Source organism: Phycodurus eques, chromosome 5, assembly GCF_024500275.1.
Source record: "Phycodurus eques isolate BA_2022a chromosome 5, UOR_Pequ_1.1, whole genome shotgun sequence".
Lineage (NCBI taxonomy): Eukaryota > Metazoa > Chordata > Actinopteri > Syngnathiformes > Syngnathidae > Phycodurus > Phycodurus eques.
Window position 1 is genome coordinate 16327914 of NC_084529.1, and position 20984 is coordinate 16348897.

A 20984-nucleotide genomic window follows, 5' to 3' on the forward strand; every position below is an offset into this window, starting at 1 on the left:
TCTCCAAGAGCACCAGAAAATATCTCTTCATTTATCGCTAGTTGTTTTCTTGGTGAAAATAGCTGTTTGAGGGGTCTGAATACTCCGAAAATACAGCGACAAAGTTGTTAAGTTGGCAAATGGAGCGTACTTGCTTTTGAGACTTGGGACATTGGGGTGTTGTGTGAGAACTGAGATGTGGCTCATTTGTATTTACAAAACCCTTCCCACACACAAAGTTTCTCCCACCTATGACTTAAGAGCTAGGCTGGGTGAAGATCTGTGAATTTTCAAGCGAGATACACTGCTGACTGAAGCGCTGCTCGACAATGATCCACTAAACTAATTGACGAACTGTTGATGAAGTGCTGCTTTCCACGAGGGAACATACAATCCATGCTTTTTCTGTGGTTTGGGTTTCAAGGGCGGACTGGTGTACGGGGGGACCAGGGATATCCCGGTAGGCCGATGGGACGGTGGGCCGGTGCGCCGTCCCTGCCACAAGACGAAGAAGCGTGCACGTGTGTGCATATTGAATGCAGGCACTAGCGTACACAAAGTTTCCTGATGGCAGCTGTAGTTACAGAAAATTCCAAAGCCTAACGCCAAAGACAACACAACTTAATACTTCAATGTGACAAAATCCATTTTAAAGCTACCTGACCCTGTGTGAAAAAGTAATGCCCCTCCTTGTTAAATCATGAATTAATTGCAGCTAATTTTGGGAAAGCTGCGTTTATTTTCACTGACCACACCCAAGCCTGACTACATCCAGACCTGTGTAATCAAGAAATCACTTAAGTAGAACCTGTCTGACAAAATGACACTGGCCAAAATACCTCAAAAAGCTGCAATAAAATGCCACAATCCCCCAAAAAATCAAGAACAGATAAGGGGAAAAAAGCAATTGACATCTATCAGTCTGGAAAGAGTTACAAAGCCATTTCTTAAGCTTTAGAAATCCAGCGAACCATAGTGAGCCATTATCCAAAAATGGAGAAAACATAGAACAGTGGTGAACCTTCCCAGGAGTGTCCGGCCTACAAATATCACCCCAAGAGCACAGCGACGCCTCATTCAGGAGGTAACAGAGGAACCCAGAACAAGATCTAAAGAACTGCAGGTCTCCCTTGCCTCAGTTAAGGTCAGTGTTCATGACATAACAATAAGGGTGAGAATAGGCAAAAATTGCATACATGGCAGAGTTACAAGGTGAAAACCACTGATGACCAAAAAGAACATAAAGAGTCACCTTACTTTTGCAAAAAATAAAATAAATAACTAAATACATTTTAAAAAATCATCTGAAGGATTCCCAAGACTCAAGTCCATATCCTATGGACTGAAAGGTGTGTGTCCCTTTGCGTCTGCTGTAACTATGACACAGCATTTCAGAAAAAGAACGTGGTGGTAGTTTTTCAGGTCCTGGACCACATGCTGTGATTGATGGAACCATGAATTCTGCTCAGAAAATCCTGACGGAGAATATTCGGTTTGTGATCTCAAACTTAAGCGCACTTGGGTTCTTGCAATAGGTCAACGGTCCAAAACACACCAGCAAGTCAAACTTGAAAAGGCCGTTCATGCTCAAAAAAGGTCTAGTGTTGTTGAATTAAAACAATTCTGCAAGGAAGCGTGGGCCAAAATATAACCACAGAGATGTGAGAAGACTCATTGCCAATTCTGGAAAACGCTTGATTTCAGTTGTTGCTACTGAGGGTGGACCAACCAGTAATTACAATAAACACCATACCCAAAGTTGATGGAAAGAAGTTGCAACTCATATAAAATTGCTCACTTAAATTTGAGTGTGAATGATTAAAAATATGAGAAATAAAGTCCTCATCCCTCATACAGTAAATGCCGTCATCTTAATAGAGGCGGCGACATCACAGCGTGTATAAAATTTCTCACTTGAGCATCAGTTTGAATGATTAAAAGAAATGCGTCTATTGTTATAAAACAAAGAAAGTCGTCCTCCTGAATAAACACCTTACCCCTAATAATTTGTACATGCAGGATACGCTCTGCAGCAGAGTAAACAAATCCACCACACCCCCACCATCCAAAAACGTATGTTAGCAATGATGGGATCCAAAGTTTGCTCACCTGTGAAAAAGTCAAGCGTTTTTATTGGCAGCAATCTAACAAGCTATAACTCCAAACATTTTCAATTACGAACGCAGCCCTAAAAGATCTGTCTTTCAAATGTGATTACGTTACACCAGTACAACCAACACGATAGTCGTCCAATGCCACTTATCTGCAGACGTGATCACAAAATTTTCACCTGCTCCCAATTTGAAGATGACGCGCAACGCTCTACTGCATTCTTTTATGATATTAAAACTGCTCTATTTGTGTTATAGTAAAGCATACAAAACTCCCAAGGTTTGTCAATAATATCATGCAGTGACTAATGAGAACTAAACCGATGAGGAGAGTGGTTTTGTGACGTCAAATTGAAATGATATAATAAAACAATAGTCATATTGTTGCTGTCCAATGAAATGCATGGATGTCCACAATTTGTAGTTTATTAGTTAAAAAAAAAAAAAAAAAACATGAAATCTGTTATTACAAGCTTTTTTCTGTTACCTGTTTTTTTAATATATTTTTTTTCTCTGTTCTTAATCTGTACCGTTCCTTTGACAACCTTTTTAAAAGCACTCTATAAAAAAAATTCTTATTCATCGTTTTTAAGTGGTGTGTACAGTATATAACCCATTGTATGTGTTCCTAAATATAGAACCGGATTAATAATGCACCCCCATAAGGGACCTGTTATTTCCAGCGCTGTAGCAAATATTATACGTTATGATCATGAAAGCGCAGCACATTGCCTCTAAAATATCACATCATATTTCACGTGTGTCCGTTGAGTCAAAGCGAGTTGAGCTGCAGGACAAACTAGTTGAAGAGCAACAACTTGATGATAAGGTTAATGATGACCGCGGTGCTGACAATAGAACTCGAGGTGGGCGACATCCTCCCAGCCCACGCGCGCATATTGATTGCACAGACAGACAACCCACATACAAATCAAATCACGACCGGGAGGAGCCCATCGAAGTCAAGGGAACAAGAAAGAGGGAGGGAATCAATTGGATTAAATACTTACAGGAGCTGGGAGGGGAACTGGGAAGCCCGAGAGGCGCTCAGGAGGAGCGGCACCAGGAACACCCAGGCGGGCGCCTTGCAGGTATCCATTGGAAACAAGGAAGCGGGACGGTGGAGGGTGGCTGGGTAAGGGGTGGCCGATGAATGACGCTCCGTCCGTATGCCGGCGCCGCCCGCCTCGCTCCTCGCTGCTGGCGACCTCGGACGCTTCTAATCTGATCAGAGCGACAGCAGAACAGACGGCGGCGACAGGACAGGTAGCGCCGGAGCTCCTCCTCCTCTCTCCATCACGCTCTCTCTCTCGTCTCTCTCTCTCTCTCTCTCTCTCTCTCTCTCTCTCTCTCTGTGTGCAGCTGTATGTCTCTTTATCACACTCTCCCCACATCTTTCTCTCTTGATCTCTCCCTCTCTGTCTCAGCTGAGTCCGACTTTCTCTCAACTAGTCTGTCACTCCCTCTCTCTCTTTCTTTTCCAGTCTTTCCTCTCTCTCTCTCTCTCTCTCACTACCAAACTCTCCATTTCTAACTCACTCTACCAAGTCTCCCCATTTTCCATCTCACTCTTCCAGTATCTCTCTCCCTTCCTCTCTCTTGATCCCCCTACCACTTCCTCACTCTCTCTCTCGCTCTCTCTCTCTCTCTCTCTCTCACACACACACACTCACTACCAAACTAAATTTCTAACTCACTCTACCAAGTCTCTCCTTTCCATCTCACTCTTCCAGTATCTCTCTTCCTTCCTCTCTCTTGATCCCCCTACCACTTCCTCACTCTCTCTCTCGCTCTCTCTCTCTCTCTCTCTCACACACACACACACTCACTACCAAACTAAATTTCTAACTCACTCTACCAAGTCTCTCCTTTTCCATCTCACTCTTCCAGTATCTCTCTCTCTTGATCCCCCTACCACTCCCCCCCTCTCTCTCTCCTTACTGTTTTCTCACTTTCGTTCTACCAGTCTCTCTTGTTCTCTCTCTACTAGCCTGTCTTCCTTTTTTTTCTCTTGCTCATGCATGCTCTCTCTGGCTCTACCAATCTCTTATCTATATTGCTCCATCTGTTCTGTTCATACGTCCATCTCTACCAGTCTTTTTTCCATCTAACCATCTATTCATCTATACGTCCTTCCTTTCCTTCCGCTATGACAGGTATTGGCCAATTTTGTTATGGATCAATGACAAGTTTAATTTCTAACCTTAAAACAGTACGTTATCCTTATAGTGCCACCAAATAGAAGAAATACGATGCCGCCCTGGTTGAGTTGAGAGTGACAAGATGAAAATGTGAATGCTACGTGGGAATAATCATTGCTCCGGTGACAGAATAACAAATGGTGACAGAGTAATTTCACACGTAAAATCTACCAAGCAAATCGCAGCCACAGTGCAGGAAACCTCCAGAGTCAAAATTCAGGAAGTTAAATTAGTACCATGCATTCATTTTGTATACTGATCTCTTTTGGGTTGTGGGTGAGCTGGAGCCTATCCTCGCTGAATTGTGGCCTGGTTCACCCTGAACTGATTGGTAGACAATCACAGGCTACATGTAGGCAAACAAGCATTCACACCAATGGACAATTTAGTCTTCAACTGATTCTGTACTGAAAGAAGCCTCAATTAGTTGAAAACTGCAGCTGTTGGCGTGAAATGAATGAAACCCCAATACTGGAATGTTTGGATGATAGCTCAGTTTTGATCAATTACAATGATATAATTAAAAAACTGTATTGTTGCGATCCATTACAATACAAAAATCTGACACATGATTTTTATGTATCAGAAAAATATTATTTGATGATTTGAATGGATTTAACTCAATGGTAATTGGATGGATATAGCCATCCTGCATAACATTGCATTTAACTTGGGACAGCACCTCAGGAAAAACTGATCTGAGAGAGGCAAGTGCCAATTGTCACCATGCGCTGAAATGGTCCAGACGCAAGGAAATGCAGACTTGTCATGTGACTCCTTCTTGTGATTGGCTCCAAGTCAGCCCTTAGATCGGGGATTCTCAAAGTGTGGTATGAGTACCACTAGTGGTACGCGCGCTCTCCCTAGTGGTATTTGAAAGAATCACTTCATTCAATTTACATTTACATTACATTTAAAAGATGAAATCCAATCAAACATAAGAATCACGATTGTAGCTATGCATACAGCCAGTTTAAAGTGTTTTATAAACCAGTACAGTATTTCTTTTTTTTTTTGTTACCTTTCATGTACATTACATTATATACTTTTCAAGTACAGTATATTCTTTTAACGTTCAATTGTATTGAACCATTAAGTACTGTACAATACATTGGCAGTTAAACTTCAGTAACTGGTTGTTTTTAAACATTTAAGTAATTTTTTTTAACATTTATGTTCAATACATTTTAATTGAATCAAATGTTTTCTTTTCCTATATTTATTCACAGTGTTAATATTCAAACTGTGTTTAAGGTTACAGTGACAAAAATACATTATACTGCATATTATCTGTAATAATTGTTTTGGGATGAAACCTGCCTGAAAACCTGCCTAAAAAGTTAGGCATATATTATATGATATATACGTTTTTTTTTTGATTGGGTACTTGGTGTAAAAAGTTTCAGAACCACTGCCTTATATCATTCAGAAGCTCCAAAACTGCATTGCTGAAGAGACAGTACGTCGTGATAGGGTTAATTTTTTGTTTCTGGCATTTCAAAAATGTTTAGACAAGCGTCGCCTGTCATTTTGATTTGCCTACGCTTCCTCCTCGCCACAATAATGCACGGCCATTCTCACGCACAGCGGTGCCAGTTTACATTTGCCCTTCAAATCAATTTCCATCGACTCCTCCCAGAATGCCCAGAATGAACTGCACCAACATTTTACCCGTTTGCCACAATGCAGTCCTGGGTGCGCCCGGTGAGTAGATAACATCTGTTTGTGTGCGCAATCAAGTATGCGCCCTTTATTCCTAAATGGGGCCATTGACCATGATATTTCATCCTTTCGTAGAACCTACGAAATTCTGCATTATATAATGATAACTTATTTTTTTTTCTGTTGGCACTTCTGAATTAGGCGATCATCAGCATTTTCATTGGGGGAAATTGAACATGCTGTGTGTCTGCGTGTAATGCAGCCCTGGAGGGGGAAGAGTGTGGCAGCACAGGCAGGATGCTCAGGGACTTGGTTATCAATCGTTGCCTGGCAACCACACACCATCTCTTGTGTCCTCTCACCCTCCTCATCCTCCTCTTCTTCCCGTTACCCCGTCTTCTTTCCGCTTTGTCTCTCCGGTCTCGACAAACACTGTTGCATTCATCTCATCACCTCATCCCCTCTCCAAATTCTGCCGAGATACCTTTTTAGGCACCTCCCCCCGCTCCGCCGGGATGTGATGGCAAAGATGTGAATGGTCGCTTCTGGAGAGGGTTTACGAGTGCAGGGATACAATAGCCAGGAGAAAAGTGAAGGCAGACTTTTTTTCTCTTATTATCAAGGACACATGTCCCTACATCCTGAGTAATAGGTGTCAGACTCATCCGAGCAACACCTTTATTTCGAATACGAGGCTTTGACAATGTATCGCCTCCTAAAATGAGAATAACTGAAAAAATGTGGTAATGATAATCACTTCACAGCTCTACATGGGATCGTTGCATTAAAAGGAGACATATTCTGCATATATTTCCCTATTTAAAAACGTTCCAAGGTCTGTCTTGGCAGTGTTCTTTTGTCAAAATAGCCCAAGAATAAAATATTACAGTACACATATCAGCTTGTTTTTGGGGTTTCGCTGAAATCAATACATTTTTGTTAACCAGGTGAGTTAGTGGGTTGCGACAAGGGAAGCATCCACTACTTGCCCAAAGTGAGGAAAAAGCAATCCCTCATATAGAAACTAAAAGCACGGATTGTATTTTCACTCGTGGAGGCATTTAGTAGGGCGGATCTGAGCATGTGGCACTAGCAGCAGACACGCCACCAAACACCATCACGTCGACAACTGAGGATGTGCTACTTATTGGAAGGTAACCTTGATAATGCTGCTAGTTAAGGCTAATCTGTGCTAACGCTGCAGCTCTGGGGCTTATTTACTTAACGGTAGAGAGTACCTGGCGTCTACTAGAGTAAAAGACACCATCAGAGGAAAGGCATTGCTCACATTAAGCTCAGACCTACCAGGAGCCATGACGAGCTCATCTGACATGTCAGACCTTATACTTGACATCCAACAGAAACTATTTAAAATGCAAACATGGAAGTATGAAAATTTACAGAACACTTTTTCAAACCTCGCTGAAATCAGCCTAATTTAGGGAGGCGGTTCTGTCTCAGGCAAATAAAACACTGCTCACCCTGCCTCCCCTCTACTGCAGGGCCAAAGCAGAGTAGAACTTTCGTTACCATGACGACTAGGGCAAGAGCTAGGAGGTGGTTACTTGCTGAGCCCCGAGTCTAAAAAAGTGAGCAGGACAGTGAAAAGCAGGGCTTATGTTTTCCCTCGTGGAGGCAGCACTTATATACAATATTTAATATTATTGTAAGCCACTGTAACATTATGCACAGTTTAAACATTATAACTGCATAAATATAGGAGAAAAAAATGGAATAATGAAAAATGTATCTAAATAAATGTTGGAAAGTAAACAGTTCTTAACAATTAAAGTCAAATGTATTGTACTGTACTTCAAAGTTAAATACAACAGAACTGTACTTAATAAATGTACTGGAGCATTATGTACAATTTGGACATTTAATTCGGTGATTCTTTGATGAACCATAAGAGGGAGCCCACACACAAATAGTGGTATTAAAAACAACAGTAATAAGAATTTTAAAACAAAAATACAGTATACAAACATAAACACCCCATGTAAAGGGCGCGGAAAGTCAGTGTGGGACCGGTAAGTTAGCAAAAGTGTCACAATTTGTTAAAAATCAGAAGTTCTTGCTCACAGACACAACTTGGTAGCGATCAAAAGATTTAATTGGTCATTTAATTTTTCACTTGACGAGTCGGCAGGCAGTCCAGAGCCAGTTATTAGTTATTGCTAATATTACTCACTTATTATTACTACTATTTGTATACAAGCTGCCGGCACGGTGGACGACCGGTTAGCACATCTGCCTCACATTTCTGGGGACCGGGGTTCAAATCCCAGCCCTGCCTGTGTGGAGTTTGCATGTTCTCCCCGTGCCTGCGTGGGTTTTCTCCGGGCACTCCGGTTTCCTCCCACATCCCGAAAACATGCGTGGTAGGTTGATTGAAGACTAAATTGCCCGTGGGGCTGAATGTGAGTGCGATTGGTTGTTTGTTTCTATGTACCCTGCGATTGGCTGGGGACCGGTTCAGGGTGTACCCCGCCTCGCGCCTGAAGATGGCTGGGATATGCTCCAGCAGTCCGCGACCCTAGTGTGGATAAGCGGTAAAGAAAATGGATGGATGTATACAAGCTATTAAAAAGTCAATTTGCCTCAATAAGTCCCTTTAATTGACTCACTTCCTCTGCATCATGTAACATATAGGATCCCACAGGGTGACAATAATGTAATAATTTAGCTGCATAACAACCTTTAATATAGACCTTAATTGGTTGATGCTTACTTCAGGGACACTTCAAAAGTGAGACAGCATGAGAAAGTCAGCATAAATCAACGGAAGTGCATGCAACCTTCCTCTAAGTGTTATTTTATTAGGCAATACTGCCCCCGAAAGGCCATACATTGCCATCACAAAACAAACTTGGAATTAGTGAGTGGGAAGTCCAGACTTGCGTCCTACTATTTAATATAACAAATAATAACACTATTGTTATATCCATCCATCGATTTTCTGAGACATATTATGGTTGTTTAATGTGTATTTGAATGTTATTTTTTTCAAGGGTTTTTTCTTGGTTGATGGATTTGATAACAATTTCTTCATGGATTTGAAATGTTGCTTACTGACATACAATACAGTTTGACTGAAACCTGCATTCTTAATTTACATGAGGGTAAATATGCGCATTTAGAATTTTGCGTCAAGATATTAATATGCATGACTGATTACACTTATGACTCATAGAATGAAAGACCAAACTGCACTCTGCATTTTTAATATAGTCTCTTCTTAATATTTATTCTTTTTGACTTGTGGAGGGGTGGCAGGGAGTTCTTTGTGTGTGTGGGTGTGTTTTTTTTTTGTTTTTGTTTTTTTACGTCACAATTTGCATAATGTATCAACACATCCTGTGTACAATCACAAAACCGTTACATGATTGTTTTTTGTTTTTTTTTTTTGTTTTTTTTTGGAAAAACAAGACCATTTTATAAGCATATTTCTTTACAGTCAGCTTACAGATCAATCTATACATAATGTGTCTGACCAAACATGCAACATCCACAACATAAAGACATTTTTCCCCACCCTCATTTGTGTTGTACAACTATAGACACGCATTATTTACTGTACATTTATTTTATGTCTTTTTGCTTCCCCATCCTCTCGCATGCTCATATTTCGACAAAATAACCATTCACTCTGTAGAAAATAAACACTTTATGTACACTGTCAAAGTCACATTCACGCACATGGATGATTGCACAATCAACAGGCAACGGAACAAACAGTTAAGGGGAGTCGAACCAGGAAACAGTCATTAAGAGACAATTTTGCATGGAAATAATGTTTTCACTTGCTGTACATTACACTGGTTTTCATATTGGTGTGGTCAGATTGTGCATTGCCTTTATGTGGAACTCCCGCATGTACAGTATATGTATATATTTCTTTTATTTATTTATTTTTTTTGTTCTTTAAAATTTGCTACATAGACACAAATGAACGCACGCCACGTTAAATGTTCTATCGCCACAATTCATTCCAGTGCGGGAGACACGAAAAGACATGAATGAGGAAAACGATAAAGTGCACAAGCTTCCACATTGGATTCAAATCAGTTACAAATTAAATACCCCCCATTCTTTTTGTTTTAGACCTTATACTTCAACACACACACTGAATTATTAAAATAAACAAATAAAATTTTAAATTAAATCTTGCATAGAAGTACCTCAAAAGAAGCGGAAAATGGCACGATAAAACAATTCCCAGAAAAAGAAAATCCTACATTTTTACTCTTAGTGTCATATATTTTTTAATTTATATATTTTTTTGCTGTTAAAGTGACATCTTGTTCATAGCCTCTTTAATATTTAGTGATATGATAAACATGTTGACGCTTTGTTTTTTTTAATATGATCACGACTGTATACAGGGTTCACCTGCACTGTAATTAAGTGTCCAGGGTGTGTTTTCTCTTTGTTTTTGTTTTTTTGTTGTTGTTGTGTTTTTTTTTGGTCACAGGCAGTGAAGTAGGCTGGTTCACCGTGTTGCACCGGGAGTCAAACACACAAACACATACACAGATCGAGGAACCTTGACATTCTAGGTAAGTCCGGGCGGGAGGGAGGTGTTGATAAGCGATAAGTGAACACTAGTCATCCTCTAGTGTTGGAACATTCCCCCGGGACACTGTTTCAAGCGTACAGTGCAAAATGCTGACTAGCATGTGACCATTTTAGAGGTGCGTCTCCCACTCGTATCGGACGGCAAAGGTGGGGACCCAATGGCAACATTGGTAAGAAACCTTTGATCCTTTTGTCATATTTTTTTTTTTTTCATGAATTTAGTACGGCAGCACAGTTGAGCAGTGGTTAGCACATCTGGCTAAAAGTGGAGAAGGCCCGGGTTTGAATCTCTGCGGCCACTCCAACTTCTTTCCACGTTCCAAAAAAATGCGTCAGCCTCAAAGTTGTCTATAGGCGTGAACGTGAGTGTGCAGTAAATATTTGTTTTGACTATATGTGCCCTGCAGTTGACCAATTTTGCACTTTACGGTCCCCATCACTGTCCTCTTACAATATATTGTAACCTGTACCAGATTGTCAGTAGGCAAACTCTATTCTTTCACATCATATCTTTATGTGTCAGATGTATACGCAAGTCCAATTCAACCTCGGCAGTTATTAGCACATCATACCTCCCGATTGTGCACTGATGTCAATGGATATAATAGTCTTTCATTTTTTGTTTTGTTTTGTTTTAAATTATTATGATTATCATTATTAATATTGTTGGATAATTTGCTCAGAGGTTGCTGGGCGCAGAGCTGACAAGCAGCTTGTGCCAGCTGACCACCCTCTTCCTCATGTCAACCTTGTCCAGCCAGATGTAGGCCTCCCCGATCAGGGTCTTCTTCACGAATTTGCCCCCGTTGGACACCAGGAATAGCTGGAAGGAAATAGAGTAAGTGGAAATTTAACCAAGGCAGCTCCGGTGGTTTTAGTGGTTAGCAGTGGGTTGTCTTCCTTCCACATTTCAAAAAGAAGACCTTGACTGTTCTTAATAGAGTGTTCCTCGGCTATTCAGACGTTTTTTGAGGGTGTACCTGTATGGAGTGTCCCGTGGGGTTGAGGGGGAACCGGAAGGTCTCGTTGAACGAAGGCTCCCGGTCGTGCCGGCAAACTCTGGTCTTCTTCTTGATGATCCTCTTCTGAGTGGCCACGTTGACAACGTACAGTTTCACGTACAGGTCTGACGGTGGGGCAAAAATGTCATTTGAAAATAGGGTTGCAACATTGTGGGAATTTTCAAAGTTGGAAACTTTCCATAAGAATTAAAATATGTAAAAGTTTATCAAATTTTACTTACAAATAAATCTAGAAATATCATGCTATTTAATTGTACTATTTTTACGGGCTGTAAGGTACTGGGTACTCGTTAAAGCAGCCGATACCAGCCACTGATAATTATGGCACAAAAAAAAAAAAAAAAAAAAGGCATGAAGTCCTCCTCACCAGTAGGTAGCGCTACACTGCGGTTGTTTGGGTGAACCATCATGTATGACAGAAGAAAAGAGGTCTTTGTTCACAATTTTATGCCATTGTGTAAACTAAAATTTTATGTGTCAAAAGTACTAGTGGTATTGGTACTCGGTATCGGGATCATTGAGTACTCAAAAGTGTAATACTTGTATTGGTATCTGTCTGAAAAAAAGAGTTGTATCAAACATACCTAATTTTCAAAGTTGAAAACGTTCCACGGGAATTAGCAAAATATTTAAAATTTGATTTAGGAAGAAATCTGCAAAGATTTCATGCTTTGAAATTGCATTATTTTGGGTGAATGTCTGGTTATAACAAAGCAAAATGTTTATATTAATGCTCATAATTTCCAAAATTCCCCAGTTTATCTTCCCACGTGAAATGAGTGAAACTCCTATTTGACATCCACATGCAAAAACCCGGCGGCAGTTCCCTCTCACCTGGCAGGTGGTCGGGACTTTTGAACTTGTAAGTAATGTTTCTGCACTGCAGGATTTCCAGGACCAACTGATCCCCGTCTGTCTTCACCTCCTTCTTCAGAGCCACCTTGATCTCTCCCATCACTTGGGTCTTACCGCCTACAACAAAGAACCATGATCAGTATTGCCCATTTAGTCCTGAGTTAAGTATCTTTAATTTAACATGGTGAAGCAGCATGTGGCTCATTGCCCAGTATTACTCTTGTTGCAGTTACATTAACCTGTACAGATCAATTGAGGAGAAGAAAGGAAATCTTTTCAAGAGTGGACAACTGATGTTAATGCGGTTGCAGAAGTGTGCACACCCATTAAAATGCCTTTGATGAACCCCAAATAGAGTTCAGCTGTTCTATCTGTTCTCCATCACAGAAAGGAAAGAGCTTAATGTGGACTTAATCAGAGACACTTTGAATTGTGCAGAGCAGGTGTGCATTAACATGAGTTTGAATGTGATTGGTTCATTCTGAACGCAGCCACATTTGCAATTATAAAAGGGTGTGCACACTTGTGCAACCATCAGTTGTTGTAGTTTCACTTCCACTCTTGAAAATATAGTTTATTTTTTTCCATTGAGTTGGACAGCTTATAGTTCACAATAAAGGTGGAATTTTTTTGAAAATGATGTATCTTTATTAGTATTATAAGAATATCTTGATAAAAAATTTGATATGACAAAAACTGGTATTTTGGGAGAGTGTAGACTTTTTATATCCACTGGACATGACGTTAATTTTAGTCGTGGCTGAGTGGAAAAGGCAAATGCTGCTGAGGTGTTTTTCTTCCCTGAGTGGCCAGCAGTGGGTAACATCCATCCATCCATCCATTCATTTTCTGAGCTGCTTCTCCTCACTAGGGTCGCGGACGTGCTGGAGCCTATCCCAGCTGTCATCGGGCAGGAGGCGGGGTACACCCTGAACTGGTTGCCAGCCAATCGCAGGGCACATAGACACAAACAACCATTCGCACTCACAGTCATGCCTACGGGCAATTTAGAATCTTCAATCAACCTACCATGCATGTTTTTGGGATGTGGGAGGAAACCGGAGTGCCCGGAGAAAACCCACGCAGGCACGGGGAGAACATGCAAACTCCACACAGGCGGGGCCGGGATTTCAATCCCTGTCCTCAGAACTGTGAGGCAGATGCTCTAAGGGGGTAACATACACTGCAAAAAAAATATATAATAGTTACAAAAATGTAAAAATCTATCCGAGTTTGAAGACCTTGATTTGACCATTACGTTTTAACAAAGATGATAACTGCTTTTTAAATATAGACAGAAAAACATAAGTGAATGTAAAGAAATGAGCAGTTTTTAAAAAAGTGTAATTTAACCAAAAGTCACACAAACAAACACATACAACATACACACACACACTGCAGTACGCTTGTGCGTTGATGTGTGGCTTTTAGTGGTGTGGCCTAGCGAGTGACGTCAGGAAGTGCATTGAGGCTGTTAGTTTCGTGTTAGCGTTTGCTCCATGCTCCTTGCGTGTGTTTTCATTTTGTGTGTGTGTGTGTTTGTTTGTGTTTAGGTGTGCACGTGCGTGTGTGACCATTTATCCCGTTCAGTAGCCAGCTGAAAGTGCAGCAAGCAACAACAACATCAACAAAAATCAACCAAGTTGGGGCACTCATAAATCAATCTCTCAATCTCAAATTAAGGCAAAATATGCTTGTTCTTTGTCTGCCAAGATAGTTCTTCTTACCAGGCAGTTTTTGCATAAGAGCATTTCACTTCCTTTGAACATGTTTTTCCATTAAAACTTGAATAAGGCTTATGACTTGTAATAGAGTTTGTATTACGAGTTATGAATAAGTTCATCTTAAAATAAGAAATGTCATAAAAACACGTTTTAAGATATCGACATACTTTGGCTTAAACACAAAAACAGTGCATAGGTGAGGTTTTAAGCGCATAACAGAGGATAGGGTCTGAACAAAATGCAGGATTAAAAAAATGTACTCTTATTTCTATTTCTATCAAAAGAAGAGATGACAGTCACTTGCCTTCATTCTCTGGCGTTCCCATGTGGTTTTTGTCCGTTCCGTTGGGAATCGTCGTACCACTGCGGCAAACAGGGCGCAATTTGCATTAGGCGTTGTAGAGCAAAACTGACATTAAAAAAAACAAAAAAATATTTATTATTATTATTTTTTTTTATATAAATAAATGTCTTCTCTTACATCCGCGGCACTTGAAATATGGCGCTGTCCACTCCGGTTCCTCCACCAGCACCCCCGTCCAGACCGCCCCCGTAGGCGTCACCCACCAGGCTGGGGGCAGACAGCACCACAGGCCCCGAAATGTCCCCCAGCCGGTGCCCAGGTCCTGTCATAGATAGATCGAGAGAGAGAGAGAGAGCGATAGACTCAATACTTGTTTGACGGGCAGCTCCTTGGCCACAATATTAGGTACACCCCCCACAATTCAGTCATGACAACCAATGCAACCAATATAATATCCATCCATTTTCTGAGCCGCTTCTCATCACTAGGGTCGCGGGCGTGCTGGAGCCTATCCCAGCTGTCATCAGGCAGCAGGCGGGGTACACCCTGAACTGGTTGCCAGCCAATCGCAGGGCACATACAAACAGAGAACCATTCGCACTCACAGTCACACCTACGGGCAATTTAGAGTCTCCAATTTATGCATGTTTTTGGGATGTGGGAGGAAACCGGAGTGCCCGGAGAAAACCCATGCAGGCACGGGGAGAACATGCAAACTCCACACAGTCGGGGCCGGGGATTGAACCCGGTTCCTCAGAAATGTGAGGCTGACACTCTAACCAGTCGGCCACCGTGCCGCCACCAATATAATAGTGCACAGTATAATTTTGCATTTAGATTGATAACAATGTTCAGTTTTTATGTGTTATTTATTAATATTGTTATATTATAAGAGATTTCTACTATTTGAGTTGCCTGTAATATAGCTTAAATAGATGTTGATCAGTTTTCTCCGGGCACTCCGGTTTCCTCCCACATTTCAAAAACATACATGGTAGGATAATTGACAACTCTAAATTCCCCATATGAATGTGAGTGTGAATGGTTGTTTGTTTATATGTGCCCTGCGATTGGCTGGCAACCAGTTCAGGGTGTACCCCGCCTCTTGCCCGATGATAGCTGGGATAGGCTCCAGCACGCCCGCGACCCTAGTGAGGAGAAGTGGCTCAGAAAATGGATGGATGGATGATGTTTTTTCTTTCAGACATTATTATATTGTATTATTATACTGTATTACTTTACTGAATTTTCTGATATTTTTTATTTGACTATTGTTTATATTAATATTTAGTATAACATATTTGTATTATTATTTTATTCATTATCAGCTGTATTGTCTGTTTCTTTATTCTTTCTATTTTTTTCTTTTTGAAATATTTTTTTAATTTTGAGTTACATGCTTTTCATAGGACGTCAACTTAAGAAGTAAATGTTTGATGGATGGATAGTCACTATTTTATTATTATTGATAATATATCCATTCATTGGACAATAGTTGTTTTTAGTAGTTCTTGTACTGGCTCTCATTAGATTGGGCGGGTGTACCTAATATTCCGGCAGATAATGTATGTTTTGAAATCACAGACAAAAGTGTTTGGAACAAAATCAGTCACTTTGTGTCAATATAATCCCCAAATCCATTTTAAACCAATAGCACACTGCATCGGGAATACATGCACATTTGCGGCTGTAGAAAAAAATCATAATTATTCATGTTTATAGCATGGCAGTTATCTACACATTTCCGAGATGTTTATATTCGGGTTTAAAACATTTTAGTATGTCATTTTTAGGATTATAATATTGATTATCGTTGCCAAATGTTGCCTCACCTTCCCTCTTTCTCTCTTTGCTCTCATTGGTGGATGAGGCTCGCAATGACGCTGTTTCCTGCTTTGACCGCCAATTGTTGAGGGCAGTGGGAGTAAAGAGGGTGGGGGGGAGTAGCGGGTAGGGTGGGGAGCCTGTGTGCCATACCTATGTACTGTGTGTGTGTGTGTTGCCTCTTTGCTAGTGGTGCATTCACATGGTAAACACATGCAAAGACACACAGAGAGAACGGCAGTAAGGAAGCCAGGGGAGCTGCGATGTCATGCTTAAATATTCGAGAAGACATTATAGAAATGTTTTGTGTTATTTTTTTGTTTGTTTGTTGAATTGAATAACTTGAGGGACTGCCATCCCACATTGGTTTCAAGGTTTTGTAGAAACCATATGCTTGGGATTGGCACATGCACAGTAGCTATTATTATTAAAGTTAGATGTTTTATTTGTTTGTTTAGAAGTGTTGAATCCAGGGGAAAAAAGCTGATTATTTTTTTTTTTATTTTTTTTTCACATCAATCTATATTATTATCCCTTCTCTTTCAGTTGATATTTCAGTGTACAGTGAACCCCTGTTATACATAGTGCGAGAGTAAACAAGTTATTGGCGCCAAGACAAAAAGGTTCGTAATTGCCTATTGATGCCGCGAGATGGCAAAAAAACTCAACTCTATGGAATACTTGCACCAGATCCATAACGTACTGTATTTCAGATCTCCGACACTAATCTGCACTTTAGTTTCCGGTTAGCTTCCTGCTCCATTCAAAACAAAATCTCAGACAAACCAATAGATCGTACCACAAGGTGGCGCTTTGAGGTCATATTTGGAAAAATATGTCATTTTTGAGACTATAACAGAATGGCACATGGTAAATGGACTGCACTTATATAGCGCTTTATCTACACTATCACAGTGCCCAAAGCGCTTTACAAAGCCTCACATACACATGAACAGGGAGACCCAATCACAAGCTTCAGAAAAAGACATTTTTCAAAAAAAAAAAAAAAAATCTGAGCATTTGGGTCTATTTTTCAAACGTAAGCAACGGCAATTTAATTACACAGTTTCTTCTGGTAATGTAATGGATTGCAATTGAATACATTTTGTAATTAAAATTAAATAATCTCATCACATGTAGTTAGTTACTCCCCAGCACTGCCCATTAGACCAAGCTATGAACTGACTATATGAGGCTCCACCCCTCAGTTGAACGTAAAGTAGTTGCTCGGCACCAAGATGCCATCAAATGGCTCCAAAGCTATACTTTTATATGAGACATGGCTTTAGCCTCAGCCCAAAAACAGGAAACAGGCAAGGTTTTTAGACGACCCACAAATATGCAGGGGTTCACTGTAAATAAAAACAAAAAGCTGAAAACGTTAAGGTATCATTTTTAAAGTTAGCTGCATGCATAATTGGGGATGGGGGAGAAAAAAGGGGAGGAAGCGTGTCAAAGGAAGTGCATCAAGGGTAGGGAAGGGATTTACTTGGTTGCAGGCGGGACTGTTGCACGGCAGCCTCGGCGGCGGCGATGGCTATCCCGGCGTCCTCCAGGTAGGCCTGGGTGACGCTGCTCTTGCTTTGGCTCCGCGACGGCCCGTGCGAGCGGAGCTGGCCGTCCGAGGAAGATTTGGAGCTGCCCGGGCTGCTGTGGGACTTTTCCAGAGGCAACATCTGCAAATCTGTCAGAATATCGTTTTGGATTAAATGTATTCTTCAAACTTCAAATAGGTGCCCGTGAGTGGCCGCCTCTTACAACAGCTCCGTCAGCTTTCTCTTTTAGTCGTACTTTTACCCCTTTTTTTTTTTTTAATATTTAGTATTCATTTTGCATCTTGCTAACCTGTTTGGAATTTACAACGTTTTAGCTGTGGCATTTACCTGTGAATCGGCAGCCGTCACAACGGCACCGTTAGCTCTCTGCTTTATTTGTATTTTCTGTCCTGTACTCATTTTGCGTCATTCTATAAAGTTATACAGCATTTTAGCCCTTATATATACATATATATATATATATATATATATATATATATATATATTTTTTTTTTTTTTGTGCAGAATACCGGCACAATTGGACCTTTGTCATTTGTTTACGATACGCTAAAATGATGTTACCCAAACACAATCAGAAGTACTGACCTACATTTACAACCTACATTCTAATATTCGTTTCATAGAATTGTGTTAACGTATTCCCAACAGTCTATTCTTTTCATTTTGTTGCATTTCTCTGTTGGATTTTTTTTTTTTTATGTCCAATCAAATTTCAGCCTTTATGTGTTGCCGCGTCAATCTAATCTGCCCAAGGCCTTGAGAAGCAGTAGCGCTGGTCCATGTAACTTCGACTATATTAACAACTATTGGTTTCGTTAACCAATCAGATTTCAAATTCATCCTCACAGGCCCAGACTGCTGGCCGTTGGTGATGCCAGCATTTTCCCGTCCTTTGATTGGTTGGTCATAGCAAAGCTTGTTATAGCCAACTTCAATCAGCAAAACATATCTGTAGTGATCTGTATTATACTGTATTATACTGTATACTGTATTTTATTTTTTTGTATACTGTATTTTATTTAATTTTTTTAAATTATGTGATATTAGTTAAATATTGATCGTGAACTGCTCCAGATGTAAGTCGCACTGTTCTGTTTTTGTATAGTATTTCCACATTAAACTAGAAAACCTGTATACAAGGTTTTTTTGTGGTAAGCCAAGTGTTCTCCTTACCTTTGGATGGATCAGGGAAGATTCCATGGCTTCTGCTCTTGATTACAGAGTTAATGGGTGAATCATAGCTCCCTTCTCCATGCTCTGGCCCTTGTCCCATACCGTGCCCGGTCCCGGGCCCTGACGGGTGGTCTTGGGCACCGTGCCCCTGCCCGGCTCCAGACCCAGGTGGCCCCTGAACCCCGTGGTGGGCTCGGCTGTGCTCGATGCTCTCGCTCTGCTCCTTAAGTGGCAACCAACGAGGTGTGTTGTCCAGCTGGGCTGTGTTGGACAAGTCGATCAAGACCTGAGGGCAAAAACAAATATAGCAGAATGAGCCCGGGGAGGACTCACTGGCTTCATGTGATGACAAAGGCTATGACTCACTTCTCCGAGGAAGTCATTGGATGAGGATCTGTCATAGTCCCACACTGTCACCTCCAGAGTCTTTTTCTTCAGCTAGATTGAAGAGGAGAGACGCCAGACAATGTTACCAAGGTGTCTTGCCTGAACTTTTACTCATGAAGGCGAAGGGCCATCGGGGACATGATTCGTGACATAATGAGTAAGAGTGTTTCAGTACTGTTTATGAGAGCATTTAATTATGTACTGTATGTGAGCAAAATAAAATTCAGTCGTGTCCGATTTACTGTATATCCACTTACAAAAGAGGCCTGGGTCGGATTTGAAAAAAAAAATCTAAATTGTATTGTACACATAGACATGAAAAAAAGAAAAAACGCTACGTTCTCACCTGCAGTGAGAACGTAGCCTTAGGCCCGTTACTCACATAAAGACAATCTGGCTGGGTTTTTTTGTGTCCTGATTCTGCCCCTTCTCAACCAAGGATATCATATCAATTGATATAATATATCCATCCATCCATTTTCTGAGCCGCTTCTCCTCACTAGGGTCGCGGGCGTGCTGGAGCCAATCCCAGATGTCATCGGGCAGGAGGCGGGGTACACCCTGAACTGGTTGCCAGCCAATCGCAGGGCACATAGGAACAAACAACCATTCGCACTCACAGTCATGCCTACGGGCAATTTAGAGTCCGATATAATATATATATCAATATATTATGAGATTATCCTGTGAGATAATCCTTTGGTTTGGGGTGTGTTAAAAGTGGATTTGTCTGAATTATAGGGTCCAAAAAGGGTTGGGGTCAACAATCTTATTGAACGCATTCAATATTTATGACCAAAAATCTTTGCGTGGGTTAGGGTTATGACACCGTGTATTGTGACGTGGAACAGAATGCAGCCAATCAAGAAAGCGCTCTGACTCTGGAACAAGGTAACATCCGTGAATAAAAACAAACATCGTCTCACCCAATGTCGGCTGGGATGAGAATCAGCACCTCCAAATCTGAGACCATGGTCCTCAGTTGGAAAAGGGTGACATGCCCTCTCCAGGTCGGGGATGTGATGCTGCCCCAAGTGGAGGAGTTCAAGCATCTTGGGGTCTTGTTCACGAGTGAGGGAAGAATGGAACGGGAGATCGACAGGCGGATCGGTGCAGCGTCTGCAGTGATGCGGACTTTGTATCGGTCCGTTGTGGTAAAGAAGGAGCTAAGCCGAAAGGCGAAGCTCTCAATTTACCGGTCGATCTACGTTCCTACCCTCACCTATGGTCACGAGCTGTGGGACTGAAAGAACAAGATCCCGGATACAAGCGGGCGAAATGAGTTTCCTCCGCAGGGTGTCCGGGCTCTCCCTTAGAGATAGGGTGAGAAGCTCGGTCATCCGGGAGGATCTCAGAGTAGAGCCGCTGGTCCTCCACATTGAGAGGAGCCAGATGAGGTGGCTGGGGGATCTGCTTCGGATGCCTCCCGGACGCCTCCCTGGTGAGGTGTTCTGGGCACGTCCCACCGGGAGGAGATCCCGGGGACGACCCAGGACACGCTGGAGAGACTAGGTCTTTCGGCTACCCTGGGAATGCCTCGGGATCCCCCCGGAAGAGCTCGATGAAGTGGCTGGGGAGAGGGAAGTCTGGGCGTCCCTGCTAAAGCTA

The 20984-nt window shown here is 41.4% G+C and overlaps 2 protein-coding genes across 17 annotated transcripts in view; both read right to left on the reverse strand.

Annotated features, from left to right (window-relative positions):
• Positions 1 to 3578, reverse strand: part of LOC133403146 (voltage-dependent calcium channel subunit alpha-2/delta-1) — a 90042-nt gene extending 86464 nt beyond the window's left edge. For all 6 annotated transcript variants that reach the window (XM_061677756.1, XM_061677754.1, XM_061677753.1 and 3 more), the window contains exon 1: positions 3101 to 3578. In XM_061677756.1, coding sequence (XP_061533740.1) covers positions 3101 to 3189 — 89 coding nt within the window. In that variant the 5' untranslated portion in view covers positions 3190 to 3578. The remainder of the gene's footprint in view (positions 1 to 3100) is intronic.
• A 5761-nt stretch (positions 3579 to 9339) lies between these two features.
• The window catches only part of pclob (piccolo presynaptic cytomatrix protein b), a 58188-nt gene continuing 46543 nt past the window's right edge, over positions 9340 to 20984 (reverse strand). For 8 of the 11 annotated variants that reach the window (XM_061677765.1, XM_061677770.1, XM_061677769.1 and 5 more), the window contains 8 exons: positions 19356 to 19427; positions 18990 to 19275; positions 17750 to 17944; positions 14614 to 14758; positions 14437 to 14495; positions 12388 to 12525; positions 11512 to 11657; positions 9340 to 11354 (listed from right to left, as the gene is read on the reverse strand). In XM_061677765.1, the coding sequence (XP_061533749.1) occupies positions 11211 to 11354; positions 11512 to 11657; positions 12388 to 12525; positions 14437 to 14495; positions 14614 to 14758; positions 17750 to 17944; positions 18990 to 19275; positions 19356 to 19427 (1185 nt within the window). In that variant the 3' untranslated portion in view covers positions 9340 to 11210. Of the gene's footprint in view, positions 11355 to 11511; positions 11658 to 12387; positions 12526 to 14436; positions 14496 to 14613; positions 14759 to 16268; positions 17945 to 18989; positions 19276 to 19355; positions 19428 to 20984 lie in introns of those variants that run through there. The other 3 variants (XM_061677767.1, XM_061677766.1, XR_009768613.1) reach the window with 3 other exon arrangements.